The sequence below is a fragment of the Salvelinus fontinalis genome, chromosome 17 (assembly GCF_029448725.1).
Source record: "Salvelinus fontinalis isolate EN_2023a chromosome 17, ASM2944872v1, whole genome shotgun sequence".
NCBI classification, from domain to species: domain Eukaryota; kingdom Metazoa; phylum Chordata; class Actinopteri; order Salmoniformes; family Salmonidae; genus Salvelinus; species Salvelinus fontinalis.
Window position 1 is genome coordinate 43,448,536 of NC_074681.1, and position 26,641 is coordinate 43,475,176.

The 26,641-nt window shown below is 40.3% G+C and overlaps 1 protein-coding gene across 2 annotated transcripts in view; it reads left to right on the forward strand.

Annotated features, from left to right (window-relative positions):
- The window catches only part of asap1a (ArfGAP with SH3 domain, ankyrin repeat and PH domain 1a), a 175,273-nt gene that overhangs the window by 30,696 nt on the left and 117,936 nt on the right, over positions 1 to 26,641 (forward strand). For both annotated transcript variants that reach the window (XM_055867562.1, XM_055867563.1), the window contains exon 2: positions 24,541 to 24,613. In XM_055867562.1, coding sequence (XP_055723537.1) covers positions 24,541 to 24,613 — 73 coding nt within the window. The remainder of the gene's footprint in view (positions 1 to 24,540; positions 24,614 to 26,641) is intronic.

Here is a 26,641-nt window from a genome sequence, read left to right on the forward strand (position 1 = left end):
AAAACTTACATCAACGTTTCATCCTCTTTTCCTACCCCTTGCGCCGCTTATTAGATATTATGCACATTGATAGCTTGGTAGCAAACATCTTTGTTATAGTAACAGCTTGCAGTAGCAAATCAAAATGATCTGCGGCGAAACGTGAGAAGAAGTGACCTGTGAAATGATAAAGCGATGACGAGCAAGTGAACAGAGAGACGGCGTCCCTCTAGCCAATCAGAGGAGCAGGATCGACCTACAGCCTGACCGTTTCGTTACAGACAGCAGAACTAGACAGTTGAATTATTTAGAGCGCACCGCACTTCGCACTGTTTGAGTGACATGAAAGAGATGCGTGCTGGCTGCTAAAAACATATTTTTTTAGATCACGCATAATTACAAAAATAACTTATCATAATCATTTTGTGACAATTCTCCATATCCGTTACGATACTAGTTTTGATGGAGAACAGCCCTAGTCTTTGTCCTCTACCACCCTAATTGAAATGGAGCACTTTATTAGCTAACTGCACTAGTCGTCTATGGAGAATAGCTGTGAAAAAGGTCTATGGAGAATCTTTATTCAAGGTGTTTTTAGTCTAGGAATAGGTTCAATCTGGGTCCAGGAAATCATCGCAATGAGTTTAATCAGGTGTGTTAATTAGTGCTGGAGCAAAAGTGTGACGCTGTTGCGGTCCTCGAGGACAAAAACTGCCCCGCCGTTGGTAAAAGGAGAAGTCTGCCTGTACCACTTGCCAAGTTCCTTGCTGTGAGAGCATTTTGACCCAGATCCAACCCACTGGGCACACCACATCATTTCAAGGTGGATAATTGGGTAATGTTTGGTTGATACGTTGATCAGTGAGATTACAACCTATTTACTTGTATTTATTCAGGGGAGCCCAATTGAGACCCTGTCTCATTTGCAATGGTGCCCAGAGGACAAACATTCCATCAATACCCCCCACCCCCAAAAAAGACAGCCTAAAATACATTAAATCAGGTTATTACAACAAGTTATAATAGTCAATTGAAACAATTGCACACTTCAGTGAACTCATTTAATAACAGAGTTTTAAACTGCCCTATCAGCACCAGGGATACCAGGTGGAATTTGTTTTGTAAGGTATTCCATCACTGTGGTGCGTTCAAACTAAAGGCGGATTTAGCCAACTTTGTGGAGACAAGCGGGTCCTTGAGTTTACCAACCCTGCAAACGAGTTTGGTATCTTATATTTCAACAGGGAAGTAAGGTACAGTGCCTACTGTAAGTATTCACACCTCTTGATCTCTTCCACATTTTGTTGTGTTATAGCCAGTGTCACTGTTTTTGGGCAGAAATGCCTTCCGGAACATGTGAACTTTCATGTGCCTTAATAACAAACTTGTATGCCATCTGTAAATACGAATCAAACATTTTAATTACGAACCTTGTTGGTTAAGCCACAGAAAAAGTCAGCAACCTTCCCACTAGCCATTATTGGCTGAGATAATGAGTTGGCTGGACATGCCGAGAGAGGAGTTCGGATTGGTCTGCCATATAGAAGGTTTCTGTCTATTTGAGCTGGTCAGTCTGTGTTGGTAATCCTGTCGAACGCAGTTAGAAAAATGTATTGTATCGTGAAGCTGCATCCACTTTCTGGAGGATCAAGTCTTGAAATCAGTGGAATTAGAGTATGATCGCTAAAGAGATGGAGAAAACACCTGTCTCCGGATTACATCTTCAAACTAAGGGCAACCATGGCATTGCATTGATGCACATTTGTGGCCTGCTGGAGGTCATTTTGCAGGGCTCTGGCAGTGCTCCTCCTTGCACATAGGCGGAGGTAGCGGTCCTGCTGCTGGGTTGTTGCCCTCCTACGGCCTCCTCCACGTCTCCTGATGTACTGGCCTGTCTCCTGGTAGCGCCTCCATGCTCTGGACACTACGCTGACAGACACAGCAAACCTTTTTGCCACAGCTCGCATTGATGTGCCATCCTGGATGAACTGCACTACCTGAGCCACTTGTGTGGGTTGTAGACTCCGTCTCGTGCTACCACTAGAGTGAGAGCACCGGCAGCATTCAAAAGTGACCAAAACATCAGCCAAGAAGTATAGGAACTTAGAAGTGGTCTGTGATTACCACCTGCAGAATCACTCCTTTTTTGGGGGTGTCTTACTAATTGCCTATAATTTCCACCTTTTGTCTATTCCATTTGCACAACAGCATGTGAAATTTATTGTCAATCAGTGTTGCTTCCTAAGTGGACAGTTTGATTTCACAGAAGTGTGATTGACTTGGAGTTACATTGTGTTGTTTAAGTGTTCCCTTTATTTTTTTGAGCAGTGTATGTATGTATATATATATATACTGAACATAAATATAAACGCGACATGTAAAGGGTTGATCCCATGTTTCATGAGCTGAAATAAAAGATTCCAGAAATGTTCCATGTGCACAAAAAGCGTATTTCTCTCAAATTTTGTGCACAAGTTTGTTTACATCCCAAGAAGCTGATTAAACAGTATGATCATTACACAGGTGCACCTTGTGCTGGGACAATAAAATGTCACTCTAAAATGTGCCACAACACAATGCCTCAAGTTTTGAGGCTGTGGGCAATTGGCATGCTGACTGCAGGAAAATTACATTTTAATTTCTCTACCATAAGCCACTTTCTCTCTCTATGTATGTATGTATGTATGTATGTATGTATGTATGTATGTATGTATGTATGTATGTATGTATGTATGTATGTATGTATGTATGTATGTATGTATGTATGTATGTATGTATGTATGCATGTATGTGTGTATGTATGTGTGTATGTATGTGTATATATGTGTATATGTATATGTATGTGTTATTTTTTATTTAATACATTTTTATTTTGTTTTTCTTATTTTACTCCTTTTTTCCCCAATTTCATGGTATCCCAATTGGTAGTTACAGTCTTGTCTCATCGTTGCAACTCCTGTATGGACTCGGGAGAGGCGAAGGTCGAGAACTGTGCGTCCTCCGACCCAAACAAGCCGCACTGAGGAAACACTACACCTGGCGACTGTGTCAGCTTGCACTGCGCTCGGCCCACCACAGGAGTCACTAGTGCGCAAAGGGACAAGGACGTCCCTGCTGGCCAAACCATCCCCTAACCAGGATGACGCTGGGCCAATTGTGCCCCGCCCCATGGGTCTCCCGGCTGCGACAGAGCCTGGACTCGAACCCAGAATCTCTAGTGGCACAGCTAGCACTGCGATGCAGTGCCTTAGACCACTGCGCCACTCGGGAGGCCCTTAAACATATTTTTTGAGAATTCAGAAGTACGTCCAACTGGCCTCAATCGCAGACCAAGTGTATGTTGTCTTGTGGGTGAGTGGTTTGCTGGTTTGATGTCAACATTGTGAACATAGCGCCCCATGGTGGCGGTGGGGTTATGGTATGGGCAGGCATAAGCTACAGACAACAAACACAATTGCATTTTATCGATGGCAATTTGAAGGCACAGAAACACTGTGAAGAGATCCTGAAGCCCATTGTCATGCCATTCATCCGCCACCATCACCTCATGTTTCAGCATGATAATGCACGGCCCCATGTCACAACTATCTGTCCACAATTCCTGGAAGCTGAAAATGTCCCAGTTTTTCCATGGCCTGCAGACTCTCCAGACATGTCACACATTGAGCATGTTTGAGATGCTCTGGATCGGCGTGTGCGACGTGTTCCAGTTCCCGCCAATATCCAGCAACATTCCAAAGGCCACAATCAACAACCTGATCAACTCAATGCGAAGGAGATGTCGTGCTGCATGAGGCAAATGGTGGTCATACCAGCTACTGATTGGTTTTCTGCCCCTACTTTTTTTTTAAGGTATCTGTGACCAACAGATGCATATGTTTTCCCAGTCATGTGAAATCCATAGATTAAATAATGAATTTATTTAAATTGACTGTTTTCCTTATATGAACTGTAACTCCATAAATATTTAAAAATGTTGCATTTATTCGGTATAGTAAAGAGAACAGGTCCCAATACCGACCCCTGCGGTACATCTTTCGTAATATCGAGGAAACTAGACTTGACACCATCAGAAAGCACACATTGTGTCCTGTTTGTCAGATAGCTCTTAAACCATTTGCAAGACTTAATTCCAGGCCCGTTTTAAGAATGAGTAGGGAATGGTCAACGATGTCGAATGCCTTGAATAACTCTATAAATAGGGCAGTACAATGTTTTTTTTTTACAATCTAGGCAATGTAACGCATCATCTAAAACAAGCGTAGTGGCAGTGCTATGTCCAGATCTAAAATCAGGCTGGTGCCCATTTAGAATAGAGTGAGAAGTTTAACAAGTTGTTAGCTGGGACAGCTAAAAAAGTGAGTTGTATTATCACTATGCTTTCAACCATCTAAAAGCACCACCGAATTCCAGTGGAAAAACAATGTCCCATTTACGTTTTACTTGTCACCCAAATGTCTATCACTGCTCTTTCAACTATCTAAAAAGCACAGCAAAGTTCAAATCAGATATTTTGATTATTTATCCATCAGTTTATTGTGTCATCACTGTGATTCATCTAAAAGCACAACCAAATGACCTGGATTGCAGTTGAGATTCCATTAAAAGTACATGGTGCAAGTGATCAGTGCCGTAGAAATTCTGCACAGATTATTACAGCAATCGTGAAGATCTCCACAGATCTACAATGACCTATGCATGTTATCTTGAACATGTACGCTTTACAGGTATATGATTACAGAAGAAGAAATGTATGGGTACAGTAACCTCCAAATGTGGCCATGGACGAGTTACTCATTTTAAGGTTGAATATTGCATTAGTTTGTAAGATGGCCTAAACTTTTGGCTATTTACTGTATTAGAAAAGTGATATTGATTTGTGCTGGGTTGACAACGCAACAAACAAAAAAACATTTACATCTGAGCCGCTGGCATAATCTAAATGTTTAACTTTTATGATTGGTTGATTTGGATATGTGAATCCAACATATAATTTAACTTGTCAGAAAGTTAATAGGCTATTTAATGTATTTTTAAAGGGAACTTGAATTCTTTGGTTGGCAATCAAATATCAACATTTGAGGGGGATTTATCTTTCTCTTGGATACTTCCATCTGTTCCACTGACATAGTCTGGCTTTAATATCAGTTTGTCTACAAATCAATCATTGATATGTTCGATTCACGTGTCCATCTCAACCAATAATCAAAGTTAAAAAAAATAAGACTAAATCAAACTTTAAATGCAGTTTCATTTGCTTTAGTCCTTGTCTTTAACTTTGACTTTTGGTTGAGATTGAGACGTGAATCCGACATATCAATTATTCATTTGTAGACAAACTGGAATTAAAGCTAAAATAAGTCAGTGGCACAGATGGGACTATCCAGATACATGTCCTTCAATGTTTAATATTAGGTTGCATTGACAACCAAACAAAATTCAATATCACTTAATATCATTACATTTTAAATCAGGAGTTGAAACCCTAGCCTAGGCCTATAATTACACTACCGGTCAAAAGTTTTAGAACACCTACTTGATTTGATTTGGATCTCTTTTTGTCCCCATTTGGACTAATCTTCCAAGAGTCCTTAAAAACATTAAAATACAATTCATTCAATGGGTCATTCTTCATTTGTACTATTTTCTACATTGTAGAATAATAGTGAAGACATCAAAACTATGAAATAACACATATGGGATCATCTAGTAACCCAAAAAGTGTTAAATTAATCAAAATATATTTGAGATTCTTCAAATAGCCACCCTTTGCCTTGATGACAGCTTTGCACACTTTTGGCATTGGCAGTTAATACTTGGCGGAAGCACCTTTGGCAACACTTTTAGGGCAACATATATCCATTGTTTTGTCAAAATTGCTCAAGCGCTGTACATTTGGTTGGGAATCATTGATGGACAGTAAAATTGTAAATAAAAAAGTGTAATTGTGCCACTGAAAAATAAAACTCGAGCCGGGGTTAGGTTTTCAGATGACTGAGGTGGGTTTTTCCCTAACTTTTTACTTGTGCTTTGCTCCTTTCATGATCCTGACAAACTCTCCAGTCCCTGCTGGTGACAAGCATACCCATTAAATGATGCTGCCAACACATTACTTGAAAATACAGAAATTACAGGCAGCAAAATGTCACAACTGTGCAAAGAGTGTGTAGACTTTTACTAAGCAGACTTTGTCATCAGCTCCAGTTCAGGCAGTACATCTGACACTGAGGTGACCCACATCCCGGGGTTGCTGTGGCAACAAGGACCGCTGGTGACACGAAGCATCATTCCGCGGTTCTCTTCCCTCCCCCTCACCTCTGGCTGTAGACCTTTCTCTCTCTGTCTCTCTTTTTCTCTCTCTGTCATTCTCTTTCTCCCTCTACCCAACCTTTCATGTATTCTTGGGATTTATATTTTACATCAAATTTAGACAGTGAATGCTCGCTTTTTGTATAGTCGAAGCCCAGTCTTTGAGCCGATGAGGTCAAAATTATGAAAAAAGGATATTGGCAAAGAACTTCAAACATTATGTAGACCTAGGAGGGCATTCTTGGGAAAGCTTTTAAGACATTATCTCAAGAGATTGTGTCAGAAAGACAGTACAGATAAAGAGAGAGATCATTAGTAGTTTAATGGTGGTGGTAGTAGTAATGATAATGGTGATGATGATGGTGGTAATAGTTTTAGTCAGTAGTAGGTACAGATAGTAGTGGTAGTGATAATGGTAGTCATAAGGAAAGCTAGTTAATTAATTTAATAGTAAAAGTAGTAACATGTTCAGCCCACTATTTTCCCTATTTTATTTATATTCTATTACTATTCACTGTTTTAATTATATTGTTCTAAGGCCTCCGGGCCAAACGGAATACCAGGGTGCGTTCTGACAGCACACACAGACCAGCTGACAAGTGTCTTAACAGACATTTTCAATCTCTCCTTGTCGCAGTCTGTAATCCCAAGACATTTCAAACTGACCACAGTTGTCCCTGTTCACAAGAATTCCAAGGTAATCTGCCTAAGTGACTGTCGCCCCGTACCACTCGCATCTATAATTATGAAGTGTTTTGAAAGGCTTGGCATGACACACATCGACACCATCGTCCCAGACACCCTAGACCAACACCAATTCACATGCTGCCCCAACAGATCCACAGATGACGCAATCTCAAATGCACTTCACACTGCCCTTTCCCACCTGTACAAGAGGGTAAATAACTATGTGAGAATGCTGTTCATAGACTACAGCTCAGTGTTCAACACCATAGTCCCCTCCAAGCTCGTCACTAAGCTCTGGGTAGGCAACAACACCGCCACCATGCTGACCCTCAACACGTGGGCCGTTCAATGGTTTGTGCTTTGTCCCCTCCCGTAGTCCCTGTTCACCCATGACTACGTGGCCACGCACGACTCCAACACCATCATCACGTTTGCTGATGAGATAACGGTAGTAGACCTGATCACCAGTGGCAATGAGACAGCCTACAGGGAGGAGGTCAGAGACTTGGCAGTGTGGTGCCATGACAACAACCTCTCCCTCAACGTCAGTAAGACAAGGAACTGATCATGTACTATAGGAGAAAGAGGGGAGCGCACGCCCCCATCCACATCGACAGGACCTTTTATATCAGGCGGTATCAAATTCCCAATACTCCAGCCACCCAAGCCAAAGACTGTTCACTCTGCTACTATCCGGCAAACGGTACCAGAGCATCGGCTGTCGGACCACCAGGCTCCGAGACAGCTTCTACCCACAAATGTCAGATTGGAGAGGATTGTCACATTTTTTGTATTGACACAACTTAATGCATAGGCTATCAGATTCGAAAGAAACGTTTTACTATTGCATCACACTTTGGTACTGGTTTCTCATTTTCTTTTCCTTCATGTTTTGTCCGTTTCGTTTAAATGCATGTTACTGTTGTCTTAGGCCTTTAAGGCCCTGTGTAAAAAGGGAGAGGTCACAATTCTGTTTGTACATGTGTTTATGCGTCTTAATAGAACCTATTTGAAACAAGTCTTTACACCTCTTTATCATGGCATGTTATTACTTATAAATAAATTAAGAAATGCCAGATCGGAGAGGATCTGTCGCTTTTTCGAATTGACGGAGTCAAAAATAAAGATATCTGACCGATTGCCTCGATTCGGCCTTATGTAGCAAAATATGAAATTGTGTTTTTTACATTGGATAAAAGTAGAGACAGAGAGCTACAACATGTTATATCATATTCTACAGTTGAGGAACAATGGGAAAGTAATTCTGCTTTGAAAGTTGAATAACTTGTAACCCCACATGTTTTGGAACCTACTGGAGAGCTCTTCTTTGTTTACACTAATTCAGCATGGTTCACACCCTCTTAAGCCATAGCCCCACCCATCTTTTTAAGGATTCACATGTGAGGCCATGTGCTAAACAGAGTGAGTAATTTAGTAAACAACCAAAGATTTCAAGATTTAAAGTGGTGAAAGTAGTAGCCTACAATAAGGAAAAACTCCAGGTAAAAATACTCTTGATCTAGTCCTTGGCCTATATCCTAATCTGATTTTGGTGCAGGTCATGTTGTTCTTCACTGTACTGTCTCTGATAAACACAAACTATATAAAAATGTGTATTTGTCACATGCACAGGATACAGAAGTTGTAAACAGTACAGTGAAATGGTTACTTGCGTATTTGCATAGTAGCAATATAAAAAATAGAAAGTGTCAATATTAAAAACAACAACACAAAAAGTGTGGATGCCAGTAGAGAAAGAACAAAATAATGTACAGTATGTTCAGGAACAATATCAATAGTGATACTGGTGATAGATGAGGTAGTTATATGCATACAATCAGGGGTAAAGTTGCTGAGCAGCAGGATAGAAAAATAAATAGTAGCAGCAATGTATGATTTGTGTGTGTTAGGAAAGAATCATGTGAATGTGTGTAGATGCGCTGCTAATGACGGGGAACTTGCCCCCAGGGATGAACTGGTCCGTCCGCACCAAAAATGAACAAGGGGAATCAATATTTGGAGAGCCTGTTCCTGTCCTGCCCTTGACTTTGCTGCAGGGCATGTGATGTCTATGGCCTATTCGTCTCAAAACCCCCTCTTCTCAAAAAGATCAGGTTGTGTCGAGTCCAGGTGGTGCTTGTACAGGCAGACCATCTATGGGGGGGAAGGACGTCAGCGTTGCGCAGCAGCTGAAACCTGGTTCCGACTGAGTCCGAACGTACCTTGACAACACCAGGCTCCAAACCATCAAAGATGTAAAACAGGAAAATTTACCAAAAAAATGTAGAAGAAATTACAACCTTGCATAACATCAATTGACCTCCCAAGTTTAAATAATAAGAATAACCTCATACAATGCAATGAAAATGATATTCACCTGAAGTGCTGGTTCTGCTTGAACTGTGGCAGCGGCCTGAAGTACAGAGTCAGGTGTTGTTGCCAGCCATAGCTTTCCACCAGCACCGTACCATCCTCCAGTCCAACCAGCTGTGGGATGTTGATGCCTGTCACAGTGCTGTCCTTCACCACACCAGCAATCTCTGACAAAGTGTTCACTCTGGTCTTTCTGAAGTGCTGCTTGATGAGGCCGACGCACCAGTCAGGGGCAAACTTGGTGTGATCAGGAAGTGAAGGTCCAGACTGGTGGAGCTTGTTGGTCCACCAGAGCACAAACTTGTTCTTGTTAAAAAGTAGATGGGGCCTTGCTGCATAGGGTCAGAAGGATAGTTCACATGCAGACAACAACAAAATAACAGAGAAATTCAAATGAATTGTCACATCCCTGTCAGCTTTGCACAGGTTAGTGAAAGACGCGTACCTGCTTACCATTTATATTAAAAAACAATAACCTTTATTTTATCAGGGAGTCATACTGAGACCAAGGTCTTTTGTACAGATGAGTCCTGAATTGCATAAATTACCAAAAATAACACACATCAAAATCTAAATACAAAATGCAAGCAGACAGAAAAACATTGTCATAAAAAACAACACACATTCATTAGTAATAAGATCCTCAATCAGTAAAGGAGGAAATTTTGCTTAACTGTTGTCACTGCATTCCTAAAGAAAATGATGTACTTTCTACTCCATACATTTTTCCTGACACCTGTCGTGACGTGACTATCCTTTATCTGATGACTGTTATTTATCGAATCAAACTAACTATGTTTAATTGTTACTCGATTAAATTAATCATGTAACAATTAACTCATTAGGAATTTGGGGCACCATCGGAAAAGTTGTTTAACAAGTTACTATCTCCTGACTTAAACTCTATAGATATCTCTTACATCAATAACAGTTAATTATTACCTCATCAATCTTATTCTGAACATCGCATAATCCTTGGATCCGCGAGAACCCTAGCCCTTCTGAATATTCAGTACAACACAAATTGAATGAATTATTTATTTATTTACTAACTAAATAATAACACAGAATACAAATATACACTTACATGAGATAAAAAATCCCTAGTGGACTGACAAGATATGATGGCTTGTTACACATATGGAGAGGGAGGGGTAGGTAAAGCGAGGGAGAGACCAGGAGAGACAACACTTGGATACATTTGGATGCTACGCTCACGGAAATATTAATACCCAAAAGTTTTACTCATTTACTCTACTCATTCAAGGGTTTTTCTTTATTTGTACTATTTTCTACATTGTAGAATAAGAGTGAAGACATCAAAACAATGAAGTAACATATATGGAATCATGTAGTAACCAAAAAAGTGTTCAACAAATCAAAATATGTTATATTTGAGATTCTTCAAAGTAGCCACCCTTTGCCTTGACAGCTTTGCACACTCTTGGCATTCTCTCAACCAGCTTCACCTGGAATGCTTTTCCAACAGTCTTGGAGTTCCCACATATGCTGAGCACTGGGACAATCGCCCAACATCAGTGCCCAACTTCACTAATGCTCTTGTGGCTGAATGGAAGCAATGTTCCAACATCTAGTGGAAAGCCTTCCTAGCCAAGTGTAGGCTGTTATAGCAGCAAAGGGGGGAATAATCCATATTTTTGCCCATGATTTAGGAATGAGATGTTTGACGAGCATTACTTTTGGACATATAGTGTAGCTAACATTAGACTATAACTAGCAATGCAAATGGATTTCTGAGATACGAATAATATCACCACACAGATCATACACCTTACGTTAGCTAGCTAACTAACAATACGCTTCAACTTGCGATAAACAACTTTCGGACAAAATTTGAAATGCATAGTATCTGAAAATGTAGCTAGCTAGACTCTTACCTGTATACATGGATGGACCCTTCTCCCTCTCTGTCACGGATGACATGGTTGCCGTTAGTTTGAAGATGTAAGACAGGTGTTTTAGACAACAGCCTTTTGTGTTCTCTTTTCGACTCCCTCCACATTTGCAATCAAACGCCAGAATCAAACTCCATATCCTTAGCTATCATACTCTTTTTCCACCATGCATTCCACTGATTTCAAAACTTTATCAACTTCTTCTATGACAAACATACTGTTGATCGCAGTTTCTTCCCCATCACTGTCATCAGAAGACTACAATGTCCAGTTCAATACAAATTTAACCTAAATCAGGGATTTCCTCATCGTCTGATACATTTTTAGAGTCAGCATGGCACGACCATCCTCCAGAAAGTAGTCCATCAACCTTATCCCACTGATCTTTGTCAATAGTGCCTGCTAAATTCAGGGCAGAAATGTTGTTGAGAGAGTTAGCAACACTTTTGTAGTTCTCCATATATATAAAAAAAAAGCTGCGGTAGCAAGTATTATCTACACATACTGAGCAGCTCATGTTATAGACAGAAGAATGCTACATGGCAGACCAATCCGAATGTATCTCTCGGGGTGTCCATCCCGTCCATTATCTCAGCAAATCATGGCTAGCGGGAAGGTTCCTGTCTTTTTCTGTGGCTAAACCAACTAGGCTGGTCATTTTAACCTGTCTAGGATGAGAGTGCCGCTAGCGGCACTCCCCCCCCACCCCCACGGAAAAACCAGTGCCGCGAAATTCAATTATTATTATTTTTTTTAAATATTTAACTTTCACACATTAAAGTCCAATACAGCTAATGAAAGACACAGATCTTGTGAATCCAGTCAACATGTCCGATTTTTAAAATGTTTTACAGGGAAGACACAATATGTAAAGATGTACATCTATTACCTAAAAACACATTAGCATAATCCACCATCTTTTATTTGTCCACCAACACCAGTAGCTATCACCAATTCGGCTAAACTAAGATATTTATAGCCCCTAACCAAGAAAAAAACTCATCAGATGACAGTCTGATAACATATTTATGGTATGGGATAGGTTTTGTTAGAAAAAAGTGCATATTTCAGGTAGATGGCATAGGTTACAATTGCACCCACCGTCACAAATGGACTAGAAAAACTACATAGAGCAACGTGTTTACCTACTTACTAATCATCAAACATTTCGTAAAAATACACAGCATACACTAATCGAAAGACACAGATCCTGTGAATACAGACAATATTTCAGATTTTCTAAGTGTCTTACAGCGAAAACACAATAAATCGTTATATTAGCATAGCACATAGCACATAGCAGCCCAGCATTGATTCTAGCCAAAGTGAGCGATAACGTCAACATCGCCAAAATATATTAATTTTTTCACTAACCTTCTCAGAATTCTTCAGATGACACTCCTGTAACATCATATTACACAATCCATATAGAGTTTGATCGAAAATGTTTATATTTAGCCACCAAAATCATGGTTAGATAATGTGAAATGTAGCCCAGCTGGTGAGAAAATGTCCGTGCGCCATATTAGACAGTGATCTACTCTTATACATAAATACTCATAAACGTGACTAAAAAATATAGGGTGGACAGGGATTGATAGACAATTTAATTTTTAATACATTTGCGGAATTACATTTTTTTAATTATCCTTACTTTTCAATACAGTTTGCGCCAAGCGAAGCTACGTCAAAAAACATGGCGTCCTAAGCCACTAACATTTTTCGACAGAAACACGATTTATCATAATAAAAATGTCCTACTTTGAGCTGTTCTTCCATCAGTATGTTGGGCAAAGGATCCTTTCTTGGGTCTAATCGTCTTTTGGTGGAAAGCTGTCCTCTTGCCATGTGGAAATGCCAACTGCGTTCGGGATGAACTGGAAGCGTGCCCAGCAATTCACAGCGTTTCAGAAATAAATGTCCCAAAATCGCACTAAACGGATATAAATTGCTATAAAACGCTTTAAATTAACTACCTTATGATGTTTTTAACTCCCATAACAAGTAGAAACATGACCAGAGTAATATTACTCCCTCCACTAATGCTTGGAACAAGTGCGGGTCGATGTCCTCCAGGCGCATTACGCAGCAAGAAAAGAGTTCCTAGCTACAGGTTTTTTAAATTTGTAGTGCCTGTGAACGCGCAATCAACCCCATTCAAATCGTCATCACGTAAAGGCATCCAGGGGAAGACGTAAGCAGTGTCCGTATAGTCATAGCAATAACTGCGGCCTTTTAACTGACTCCAGATCAGGGGCCAAAATTTCTGAAATCTGACTCCATGTCAGGGAAATTGCTGTAGAATGACTTCTGTTCCACTTAGAGACAAAATTTCAACTCCTATAGAAACTATAGACTGTTTTCTATCCAATAATAATAATAATATGCATATTGTATGATCAAGAATTTTGTGGGAAGCCGTTTCAAAAATTACACGATTAGCATAAATAGTGACAACAGCGCCCCCATCCTCAACAGGTTAAGAATTTATTTGTATTTACAGATGGCATACAAGTCTGTTATTAAGGCATATGAAAGTTCACATGTTCCAAAAGGCAAATGCCTCTTCTGTGAAGTAGTGATGTGCAACATACGTCTAGCTTCCTGAAACGTGTCACACATGCCTACCTTGTCTTTGTCTGTTGTCTTTTCTGCAAATAAAACAATTAAATACGGATCCCATTTCAACCCACAAATCCATTTGCACAAAGACCGATGTTGTGTTCTTAACATTTCCCAAAATATTCGCATAACGTCACAAACCTGCTGCAGTCATTCAATGGCAGTGGCATTGGCATATGCTCTTCAAAGAGAGGACACTCGAATGACAGAAATAATGTAGCCTAAGCTAGTAAAAATAGTCTTTTTAAAATATTAAATCATGACAGGAGACTTTGATTGTAATTAAAGAGATCAATTCCAGAAAGGATACTTTAGGAAACTTTCTGAATGGACATAAAATCAAATTTTATTAATCACATACAGCAATAAATAAATAAAAATACTATACTTAAATATATAAATACTTAAATACTTATTTTCCACCATAATTTGCAAATAAATTCATTAAATCCTACAATGTGATTTTCTGGATTTTTTTTGTCTGTCATAGTTGAAGTGTACCTATGATGAAAATTACAGGCCTCATCTTTTTAAGTGGGAGAACTTGCACAATTGGTGGCTGACTAAATACTTTTTTGCCCCACTGTACATGAGTCATGATGAGTTTTCAACATTATTAAAGTGACTAGCGTTCCATTATTAAAGTGGCAAGTGATTTCAAATCTATGTATATAGGGAAGCAGCCTCTAATGTGCAAGTGATGGCTATTTAATAGACTGATGGCCTTGAGAAAGAAGCTGTTTTTCAGTCTCTCGGTCCCAGCTTTGATGCACCTGTACTGACCACACCTTATGGATGATAGCGGAGTGAACAGGCAGTGGCTTGGGTGGTTGTTGTCCTTGATTATCTTTTTGGCCTTTCTATGACATTGGGTGCTGTAGGTGTCCTGGAGGGCAGGTAGATTTCCCCGGTGATGTGTTGGGCGGACTGCACCACCCTCTTGAGAGCCCTGCAGTTGCGGGGGGTGCACTTGCCATACCAGGCAGTAATACAGCCCGACAGGATGCTCTCAATTGTGAATCTGTAAAACTTTGAGGGTTTTAGGTGCCAAGTCAAATTTCGAGCTCTTGCGCCTTGTTCACCACACTGTCTGTGTGGGGGGACCATTTCAGTTTGTCAGTGATGTGTACTCCGAGGAACTTGAAGCGTTCCACCTTCTCCACTACCGTCCGGTCCATGTGGATAGGGGGGGTGCTCCTCCTGCTTTTTCCTGAAGTCTACGATCAGCTCCTTTGTTTTGCTGATGTTGGGTGAGTGATTACACTCCCAGGGCCCTCACCTCCTCCCTGTAGGCTGTCTCATCATTGTTGGTAATCAGGCCTACTACTGTTGTGTTGTCTGCAAATTTGATGATTGAGTTGGAGGAGTGCATGGCCACGCGGTCATGGATGAACAGGGCGTACAGGAGGCGGCTGAGCACGCATCCTTGTGGAGCCCCAGTGTTGAGGATCAGCAAAGTGGAGGTGTTGTTTCCTACCTTCACTACCTGGGTGTGGCCCGTCATGAAGTCCACGAACCAGTTGCACAGGATGGGGTTCAGACCCAAGTCCTCGAGCTTAATGATGAGCTTGGAGGGTGCTATGGTATTGAATGCTGAGCTGTAGTCAATGAACAGCATTCTTACATAGGTATTCCTCTTGTCCAGATGGGATAGGGCAGTGTGCAGTGCGATGGTGATTGCATCGTCTGTGGATCTATTGAGGCGGTAAGCAAATTGAAGTGGGTCTTGGGTGTCAGGTAAGGTCGAGGTGATATGATCCTTGACTAGTATCTCAATGCACTTCATGACAACAGAAGTGAGTGCTACGGGGCGATAGTCATTTAGTTCAGTTACCTTTGCTTTCTTGGGTACAGGAACAATGGTGGATATCTTGAAGCATGTGGGGACAGCAGACTGGAATAGGGAGAGATTGAATATGTCCGTAACACACCAGCCGGCTGGTCTGCACATGCTCTGAGGACGCGGCTAGGGATGACGTCTGGGCCGGCTGCCTTGCATGGGTTAACACGCTTAAATGTCTAACTCACATTGGCCATGTAGAAGGAGAGCCCACAGTCTTTAGTAGCGGGCCGCGTCGGTGGAACTGTGTTATCCTCAAAGCGTGTGAAGAAGCTTGTCTGGAAGCAAGACGTCGATGTCCGCATTGTAGCTGGTTTTCCCTGGTTTTTCCTTTGTAGTCTGTCAGTAGACCCTCCCCCATTGTAAATAGACCCTGTAGACCGTTATTGTAAATAAGACTTTCTTCTTAACTGCCTTGCCTAATTAAATAAAGGTTAAATTATAAAAAACAACATCTTGTCTGAGCCGTCGAATTGCGACTCCACTTTGTCTCTATACTGACATGTTGCCTGTTTGATTGCTTTACAGAGGGAATAACTACGCTGTTTGTATTCGGCTATATTCCCAGTCACCTTGCCATGGTGAAATGCGATGGTTCGCCCTTTCAGTTTTGCGTGAATCATGTATTCCGATTGGTCAGACCAGTGTTGAATAGTCCTTAGCACAGGTTCTTCCTGTTTGGGTTTCTGCCTATAGGAAGGGAGTAGAAAAATGGAGTCTTGATCAGATTTGCCAAGGGAGGGCCGGGGAGGGCCTTGTAAGCATCCCAGAATTTGGAGTAGCTGTGGTCGAGTGTTTTAGCAGCACGAGTACTTCAGTTAATGTGTTGATAGAACTTTGGTTGCATTTTTCTCAAATTTGCTATGTTAAAACACACAGTTACAATAAATGCCACCTCAGGATATGTGGTTTCCAGTTTGCATAAAGTCCAGTGAAGAATATACACAACTGTGACTATAACCGAAGAGCATTTGATTGTGAGGTATTCTAGTTCGGTTGAACAAAAGGACTTGAGTTCCTGTATGTTATCACAATCATACCATGAGTATTTATTCATGAAACATACACTCCCACCCTACTTCTTCCCAGAGAGATATTATTTATTCCTGTCTGGCTGTACAGACTCAGACAGTAAATCCCGAAAGAGCCATGTTTCCGTGAAACTAAGAATGTTACAATCCCTGATGTCTCTCTGGAAGGAAATCCTCTCCCTGAGCTCGTCAACATTGTTATCCAGAGGCTGAACATTAGCGAGTAATATAATCGGAAGCGGTGGGTGGTGTGCTCGCCTCCTGAGTTGGACTAGAAGTCCACTCCGAGTACTTTTTCGCTAGCAGTGTTTTGGATCAGCCTCTGGGTGGTACGAACAAAAGATCTGTTTCGGGAAAGTCGTGTTCCTGGTCGTAATGCTGGTAATGCTAGTGAGTTACCGCCGCTTTGATATCCAAAAGTTCTTCCCGGCTGTATGTAATAACAAAATATTTCCTGGGCTAATAATGCAAGAGTAACACATAAAACAAAGTTTCCTAAGAGCTAGAAACACAGCAGCCCTATCCGTCAGGCACAAATTTCCTATAGGCCAATAGAGATAATCAACTAATTCACACACACACCCCTGTAAAAGGACCCATCAATCAAGCCACCAATGCATGTCAGACACAAGCACATTTTTATCCTTTCCTTAAAACGTATAAAAAAACCTAAGCCTAAATCTTAAAGTAGGCTATAAGATAATGAAATGACAAGGAAAGTATAATAGGGAGAATAGACAGCTATGCAATATTATGAAGATGAAATTGATAATCATTAAAATAGAAACAAATACACACATGTCCATAGCATATTTATCAGTGTCAATAACTCTATAAATTAAGAAAATATTCTGTATCAAATTATACCATGCCAGGTTGGAGAGGATTGGTGCATTGTTCATTTGACACAACGTCGGCGCATTATAGGCCTCAGAGCCAGAACATCAAGTGCCGTAGGCTCGCGTTTCTAACCACCTTGCGTCTAGCTGGATGCTTATACCCCCCTGCGCGTCTAGCCGGATTAGCTGCTGTAGCATCAAATGACAGTTGGAATGAGGAAGAGATAGACTAAGTTAGCAAAACAATTGCTTATAATCATTTACCAGAATGCAGCAGTCACCACTAGCTGTCTGAATCTCCGTGTCTCCAGCTCGCCCAGCGTAGTAGCAACTACTGAATTGGCTCCCTGGCTCACCTATTGCTACTCATTGGACCCTATGATCACTCGGCTACACATGCCTCTCCCTCTCTCTTTCTATTCTGGTTAGAGCCAGTTTGCGCTGTTCTGTGAATGGAGTAGTACACACTGTTGTACGAGATCTTCAGTTTCTTGGCAATTTCTAGCATGGAATAGCCTTAATTTCTCAGAATAAATTTCTCCAGATACTCAACTAGTCTAAAGAAGGCCAGTTTTATTGCTTCTTTAATCAGTACAACAGTTTTCAGCTGTGCTAACATAATTGTAAAAGGGTTTTCTAATGATCAGTTAGCCTTTTAAAATGATACTTGGATTAGCTAACACAACGTGCCATTGGAACACAGGAGTGATGGTTGCTGATAATGGGCCTCTGTACGCCTATGTAGATATTCCAATAAAAATCTGCCGTTTCCAGCTACAATACTCATTTACAACATTAACAATGTCTACACTGTATTTCTGATCAATTTGATGTTATTTTAATGGACAAAAAGAAGGAGCTTTTCTTTCAAAAACAAGGACATTTCTAAGTGATCCCAAACTTTTGAACGATAGTGTACATCACATGATCTAGGCCTAGTTGAGGAATGTTGATCCATCTTTCTCTGAAAATGCTGTTTTCTAATCGCTATATCGTCATGACAAACGTTAAATTAGTAATTTCTCTATCTCTCTATCTATCTACATCTCTATCTCTCTGTCCCCCTCTCCCACCATATCTGTCAACCACGAGACAAAACAGGATGATCACAGAACTCTGTGGACTTCCAGGCATTTCCTCATCTGGCGCATACTGTAACATACCAGAAATATTCCAAAGGAAATGAGCAAAGCTTTTCCCCATGGGGACCAGCCTTACTTTGGCCCAGTTCTGCCTGCATTACCCATAACCCCTATTTCACTATTGCAATTTAATCAGACTCAGAGAGATGCTTTCCATCCTAAAACATCAGTCGTATCCTATCAAAATGGCTAACCTTTTTTCCTACAGAAAACAGCACTATACTGTGACATTCTCGCTGTTAACTTAATTTCTGCCTTCTCATATAAGAAAAGGTACAACCTAAATCGCGCTTGCCGACAATGAGATTCATCTTAATCTAATTGTTTAGTTTTGCGTTGTCAACAGGAGTAATTAGGAGCTTGTTTAGTGCCTAATTTCCAATGACTTTACGATTCTGTGTGATTTTGTAATTTTGTTAAGTTGAGCTTCATCTTTCTGAGAAACTTGAGACTGCATGGTTTCAGTTTGTGGGCTTCAGATGTATTTTGTTAGTCATTCCAATTCTGCCGTTTTCACTACCACTTTAACAAAACATCTCAAATGTTTAAGTATCCCCTCGCCCTGTTGTTGCTAGGCTACGTGCTTTCATTGAGCTCTCCTGCGGAATGCTAAGTGCTTTTGCCATTAGCCTGAATTACAGTAGCTTGGTCTATTTATTTAAAAAAAAACATTATTTCACCTTTATTTAATAACCAGGTATGTCAGTTGAGGAAAAAGTTCTAATTTACAACTGCGACTTGGCCAAGATAAAGCAAAGCAGTGCAACAAAAACAACACAGAGTTACACATGGAATAAACAACCGCACAGCCAATAACACAATAGAGAAATCCGTATACAGTGTGTGCAAATGAAGTAAGGAGGTAAGGTAACACTTAAATGTCTTACGTCGGCCACGGAGAACAAGACCTCAGTCCACAGGACCCATTGGAATCAACGTTGGCCAGCATCCCCGTGAAATGCGTTCGACACCATGTAGAGTCCATGACCCAACGAATTTAGGACATTCTGAGGGCAGAAGGGGGTGCAACTGAATATTTGGAAGGTGTTCTTACTGTTTACTCAGTGTGATGGAACAATCAGAATGTTTAGGGTAAAATGTTCATGAAGTGTTATTTCTTCACATTTTAGGCGTAGCAATGTGCACACGGCTGTAGGCCTACTCTCAAATGTTCCAACATGCAATTTGCAGGGAAACACTGTTCTAAAATGTGCACTGCAAGTAGCAGAACTTTTCACACAAGGCGCCTTTCCTTTGCCGGGCAGGCCGTTAGGGAATTTTTTGCAAAATGAAAGTATACCCACATCTCCAGGGACCTCTTCACCACAGTAGAGTTTAGTACGGTAGAGCACACTAGAGTACATTATAAATTACTGTACTGTACATTAATTTACTATACTTTACTCTGCTGTATTGTACTGTTCTTTACTGTACTGAACTATACTCTGCTGCACTGTACTAAACTCTATTCTACTGTGCTCTACTGTACTAAACTCTATTCTACTGTGCTCTACTGTACTAAACTCTATTCTACGGTGCTCTACTGTACTAAACTCTATTCTACTGTGCTCTACTGTACTAAACTCTATTCTACTGTGCTCTACTGTACTAAACTCTATTCTACTGTGCTCTACTGTACTAAACTCTATTCTAGTGTGCTCTACTGTACTAAACTCTATTCTAGTGTGCTCTACTGTACTAAACTCTATTCTAGTGTGCTCTACTGTACTAAACTCTATTCTACTGTGCTCTACTGTACTAAACTCTATTCTACTGTGCTCTACTGTACTAAACTCTATTCTACTGTGCTCTACTGTACTAAACTCTATTCTACTGTGCTCTACTGTACTAAACTCTATTCTACTGTGCTCTACTGTACTAAACTCTATTCTAGTGTGCTCTACTGTACTAAACTCTATTCTAGTGTGCTCTACTGTACTAAACTCTATTCTAGTGTGCTCTACTGTACTAAACTCTATTCTACTGTGCTCTACTGTACTAAACTCTATTCTACTGTGCTCTACTGTACTAAACTCTATTCTACTGTGCTCTACTGAGCTCTTCTGTGCTGTGATGTCCACATTTGTGAAACATAGACATCTATGATTGGTACAGATTTGGTCCGTGGAATTGCCCTACGACATCTTCCTTTGGTTCACAGCCTTTACATCCCATCTGGGTTGACTGTTGACTGTTGTCCAAGAAAAGCACTTGTTGGAAAAAGACTGGCAAGATGGTTTCTATGGTTACTGTGTGTGAATACCCCTCATCAAGCCTCTGTCTGTGAATCTGGCCTCATGGGAGCAACAGTACACACACACAGTCTCTGATATGAATACTGCATCTGCGTTAACACGCTTGGGCACATGCAAAATCAATATTCCTTGATTTCGTTTATTTTGCCTTATGTAAGGGTGTTCTCCAGTGCTGCACTTGTACTAATGGATGTTTTTTTTTTCTTATCCCTTTTTGCTTTGAATATGAGGGGTTGGTACGTTGGATCCTCTTGCTATTTTATTGATGGCCATAAATGCATTGTGGTGAAATTGATTCCTCACTAATGTAGGGAAGGAATGGACCTTTCCCATTTCGGTGTAAATGGCACCGCCTCCCTTTCCATAGCACATATTGAACTGCTTGAGTCGGCAATTATAAAGCGAAATTGCTCTGTCAAATGCCAGTGTTAGTGTGGTTTCGGTTCCCCATTGCCTATCCATTTATGGTTGTCTTTACCATACCGTGTACATTATCACACAAGGCTAATGCTGGTCAATGCTTTCTTTACATCTATGTCATGTCAGTTACCTTGTATTAAGTGTGTTGTTCATAAGTTTTCAAAAATGGGAACAGCAAGCTGTTTAATTGTTATGGCTGCCTTACAAAAGCAGTCACGAGGGATTCACAAGCACCTCTTTGAGGGATCTTTGTTGGGAGTGTTGCATACAGTATTTTGCTTCTCTCAAGCCCTTTGCTGCAGACAACAAAAAAACCTGCTGTTGATTTGGTGTTGCCTCTGTCTCTTGTGAAACTCTACTTGTGAGAGCCTATGAGAGCCTATGACCTTGTGAGAGCCTATGACCACTGCATAGCTGGAGGTCATCCAACGGTGATTTGAGGAGAAAATGTCAACATTGTAAATAGAACTTCTATGCTGCAAGAATTGAATTCTCAAGTTATTTTCTCTCTAGGCTAGCCTACCTCAATGTGCTACTACCAAGGGCCTATTTAATCAAACATGACCTCAGGTTAAATGAATACAAATTTCACCTTGTGCCATAATGATGAATTTGGGGAGTCATATAAAGGTGTGAAAATCAAACATATTCAATACCAGTCCAAAGTTTGGACACAGCTACTCATTCAAGGGTTTTTCTTTATTTTTTTACAGTTTTCTACATTGAAGAATAATAGTGAAGACATCAAAACTATGAAATAACACACATGTATTTGAGATTCTTCAAAGTAGCCACCTTTTGCCTTGATGCCAGCTTTGCACACTCTTGGCATTCTCTCAACCAGCTTCATGAAGTAATTAACAGGTGTGCCTTGCTAATTTGTGGAAGTTCTTTCCTTCTTAATACATTTGATCCAATCATGTGTGTTGTGACAACGTAGGGGTGGTATACAGGTAAAAGACCAGGTCCATATTAAGGCAAGAACAGCTCAAATTAGCAAAGAGAAACGACAGTCCATCATTACTTTAGACATGAAGGTCAGTCAATGTGGAACATTTCAAGAACTTTAAAAGTTTATTCAACTGCAGCCACAAAAACCATCAAGCGCTATGATGAAACTGGCTCTCATGAGGAACACCACAGGAAAGGAAGACACAGAGTTACCTCTGCTGCAGAGGATAAGTTCATTAGAGTTACCAGCCTCCGATTGCAGCCCAAATAAATGCTTCACAGAGTTCAAGTAACAGACACATATCAACATCAACTGTTCTGAGGAGACTGTGTGAATCAGGCCTTCATGGTCAAATTGCTGCAAAGACACTTTTTTTGGTTACTAGAATATTCCATATGTGTTATTTCATAGTTTTGAAGTCTTCACTATTATTCTGCAATGTAGAAAATAGTAAAAAAAAAAACCTTGAATGAGTAGGCGTGTCCATACTTTTGACTGGTACTGTGTGTATATTCCTCACTTCAGAGATACCATGCTGTACTCTAAACACATACCACCAACCTTGGTTGTTTGGCAATAAAGTATCTTGTATCTTGTATGAGTAAAACATAATATTAAAGTGTTCCTGTGCCTGTGTAATAAAAGTGTACTTTTTTTAGCAACGTTTTATTAGGATGTCACAAAATACTTTGGTAATTGCATAGCAATGAGCTGAGAGTTTGTGTAACTACAGTACACGAGGAATAGTGACGGTTCCTTATTCCACTTATTTAATAACTTCATTATTATTACATTATAAAGCAATTTCTATAATTTCATTATTACGTTATAAAGCAATTTCTACTATTTCTATATTATAAAGCAAGTCCTATGTAACAACAATGTTGCTATTTTAATAATCACTAGTTACTCCACATGTTAAACTGGATGTCAAGTGTTACTTTATTACCTTAAGTCACTCATTATGAAAATAGATTTGTTAGTCATTTTGAAGATTCCAAAGTGGTTTTCTCTAACGTTGAGGCGATTTCATGTCCCTCGTATTTAACTCTAGGCTATATTAAGATTCATATCTGAGAGCTCTCCAAACCATGTGCTTATGATCATATATCTAAACTAATTCAACTGTTAAAGTTTTTGGTTCTTCATCATCATCATCGCAGCTAGCTCGCTGCTATCCGAGTGACTCCTGGCTAACGTCGGTCCCGGAGCAAGCACCAGTTAACCTGGAGCTAGCCCATGCTAGGCCCTTTCTCCCAGCTAGCTAAAAAGGCCCATCAGTCACTCCTGGGCTACAATACCCGGACCCCTTCTACTGCCGGTACGGGGCACGGAAACCCGCCGATTCCTCACAACTGGACTATGATATAATCTGCTCGAGGGGGTACTCAACTGGCCTCTACATTGCGACGTCCCCTGAATCGCCATGTCTCCAGCCAGACAGCCCAACCACTCACTGGACCCCTATTGATCACCCGGCTACGCATGGCTCTCCCTAATATCAATATGACTTGTCCATTACTGTCCTGGTTAGTGATTGTCTTATTTTACTGTAGAGCCTCTAGCTCTGCTCAATATGCCTTAACCTACCATTTAGTTCCACCTCCCACATATTTTATTTTATTTTTTATTTCACCTTTATTTAACCAGGTAGGCAAGTTCAGAACAAGTTCTCATTTACAATTAAGACCTGGCCAAGATAAAGCAAAGCAGTTCGACACGTACAACAACACAGAGTTACACATGGAATAAACAAACATACAGTCAATAATACAGTAGAAAAATAAGTCTATATACAATGTGAGCAAATTAGGTGAGATAAGGGAGGTTTTATTTAAATACCTTCAAATATTATTTGGTTTTCTGAGACTTGTATTTGAATATCAAAGAAAACACATTAGTTGCCTTTTAGTTGAAACTCTATGTACTATATTCAACTACCTTGAGAATTTCAAAAGTCAAATACACTACAAAATACATCTTTTTTTCTGCTTAGGTTTGTAAGGGTCCTCTCTGAAAAATGTTGATCCCCCCCAACTTCTACAGTCATCATTGATTATGTTTGAAATATAATTTAACACCATGTTCCTGTAATACAAGGATGCACTGTATCTTGAAGACTTTCAAATGTGTCTGATCTCATCTCCCTTTTCTCTTTCATCTCCCCGTCTACAGGCTTTGGATCAAGACCGGACTGCTTTACAGAAGGTGAAGAAGTCTGTGAAAGCCATCTACAACTCTGGTCAAGGTAGTCTTGTCCTCTTACTCAGTCCATCCTCCTACACGTCCCCGAAAGGCCTCATCCTCTCAACTGTTCTGGTTTTGCGCCTCCAATTTCTTTCTAAAGCACAAATATCTAGCTCAGTGCATGAAATATGTGATTCATCACTGCACAAAAATGTATGTGTGACGGTGGGACTGTCGACATTGTGCGTTTATGTTTTTTTGTCCTGTATGGACCACATACAGTGGGTGTGTAGTTCTGACCATTCAAAAGCTAGTTTCCTCGTTTTACCTCAGTGAAGGAGACCCATGGCGCACAATTGCAAGTTTGTTTGTTACAAGGTAGTGTACCGTCACAGTGGAGGGAGTTCAAATCTCAAAAGCAGAATTTGAAAACACACACGTCTGAATGACAGTCCCAGCTACCAACAACTCATAGTTTTCCCCCACAATTTATATTGGTGTCTTTTAATGGTTACACGCGGCATGAGCAAACGTAAAGTAATAGTGGCTCGGGCGACAAAATTCTCTGGGGCAATGGGATTGAAAGGCTTTCGGTGTGCGGTCAGACTGCTCTGAACTCTAGTTCACATATAAGTGACGATACTTTGTCGTCCTGTGTCCCTCCAATATAAATCGATTCAAGGCTTTTCACATTAACTTATCTGGGATATGTGGGACGGTAGCGTCCCACTTGGCTAAAATCCAGAAAAAATGTAGCGAGCCAAATTCCAATATACTACTATAAATATCAATCTTTCGTGAAATCACACATGAAAGACACCAAATTAAAGCTACACATGTTGTGAATCCAGCCAACATGTCTGATTTCAAAAAGGATTTACGGGGAAAGCACACCAAACAATTGTTAGCTCAGTACGTAGCCACAGAAAAACACAGCCATTTTCCCAGCAAAAGATAGTAGTAACAAAAACCAGAAATAGAGAGAAAATGTATCACTAACCTTTGAACATCTTCATCAGATGACACTCATATGACATCATGTTACACAATACATTTATGTTTTGTTCGATAATGTGCATATTTATATCCACAAATCTCGGTTTACATTGGCGCCATGTTCAGAAATGCCTCCAACATTTACGGAGTAATTACAGAGAGCCCCGTCAAATAACAGGAATACTCATCATCAAACTTTGATGAAAGATACATGTTTTACATACAATTAAAGATACACTTGTTCCTAATGCAACCGCTGTGTCAGATTTCAAAAAAACTTTACGTAAAAAGCACACCATGCAATAATCTGAGACGGCGCTCAGATGTAACAACATTTCTCCTCCATGTTGGAGTCAACAGAAATACGAAATTACATCATACATATTCCCTTACCTTTGATTATGTTCATCAGAATGCACTGCCAGGAATCCTAGTTATACAATAAATTGTTGTTTTGTTCGATAATGTCCATTACTTATATCCAATTAGCTAATTTTGCTAGCATGTATAGTATACGTCTCCAAACGCTCGCGCAGATGTTGGCAAATGTCGGACGAAAACTTCAAAAAGTTATATTTCAGGTCGAATAAACTGGTCAAACTTAGTAGAGAATCAATCTTTAGGATGTTGTTATCATATATATCCAATAACGTTCCAACCGGAGCATTCTTTTCAGTCTCTATAAGTAATGGAACGCATGACGATATCATGAATCGGGAAAGTGCGTGACCAAGAACTGGCACTCTGCCAGACCACTGACTCAAACACCTCCCATCCGGTCCCATAACACAGCATAAGCTTCATTCCACGTTCTACTGACTGTTGACATCTAGTGGAAGGCTCAGGCAGTGCAAACAGATCCATATATTACAGGGAATTGAATTGGCGATGAGTTGAACATTGACCACTCTCAGAATTCTCACTTCCTGTTTGGATTTTTCCTCAGGTTTTTGCCTGCCGTATGAGTTCTGTTATACTCACAGACATCATTCAAACAGTTTTAGAAACTTCAGAGTGTTTTCTATCCAATAGTAATAATAATATGCATATATTAGCATGTGGGACAGAGTAGGAGGCAGTTCACTATGGGCAC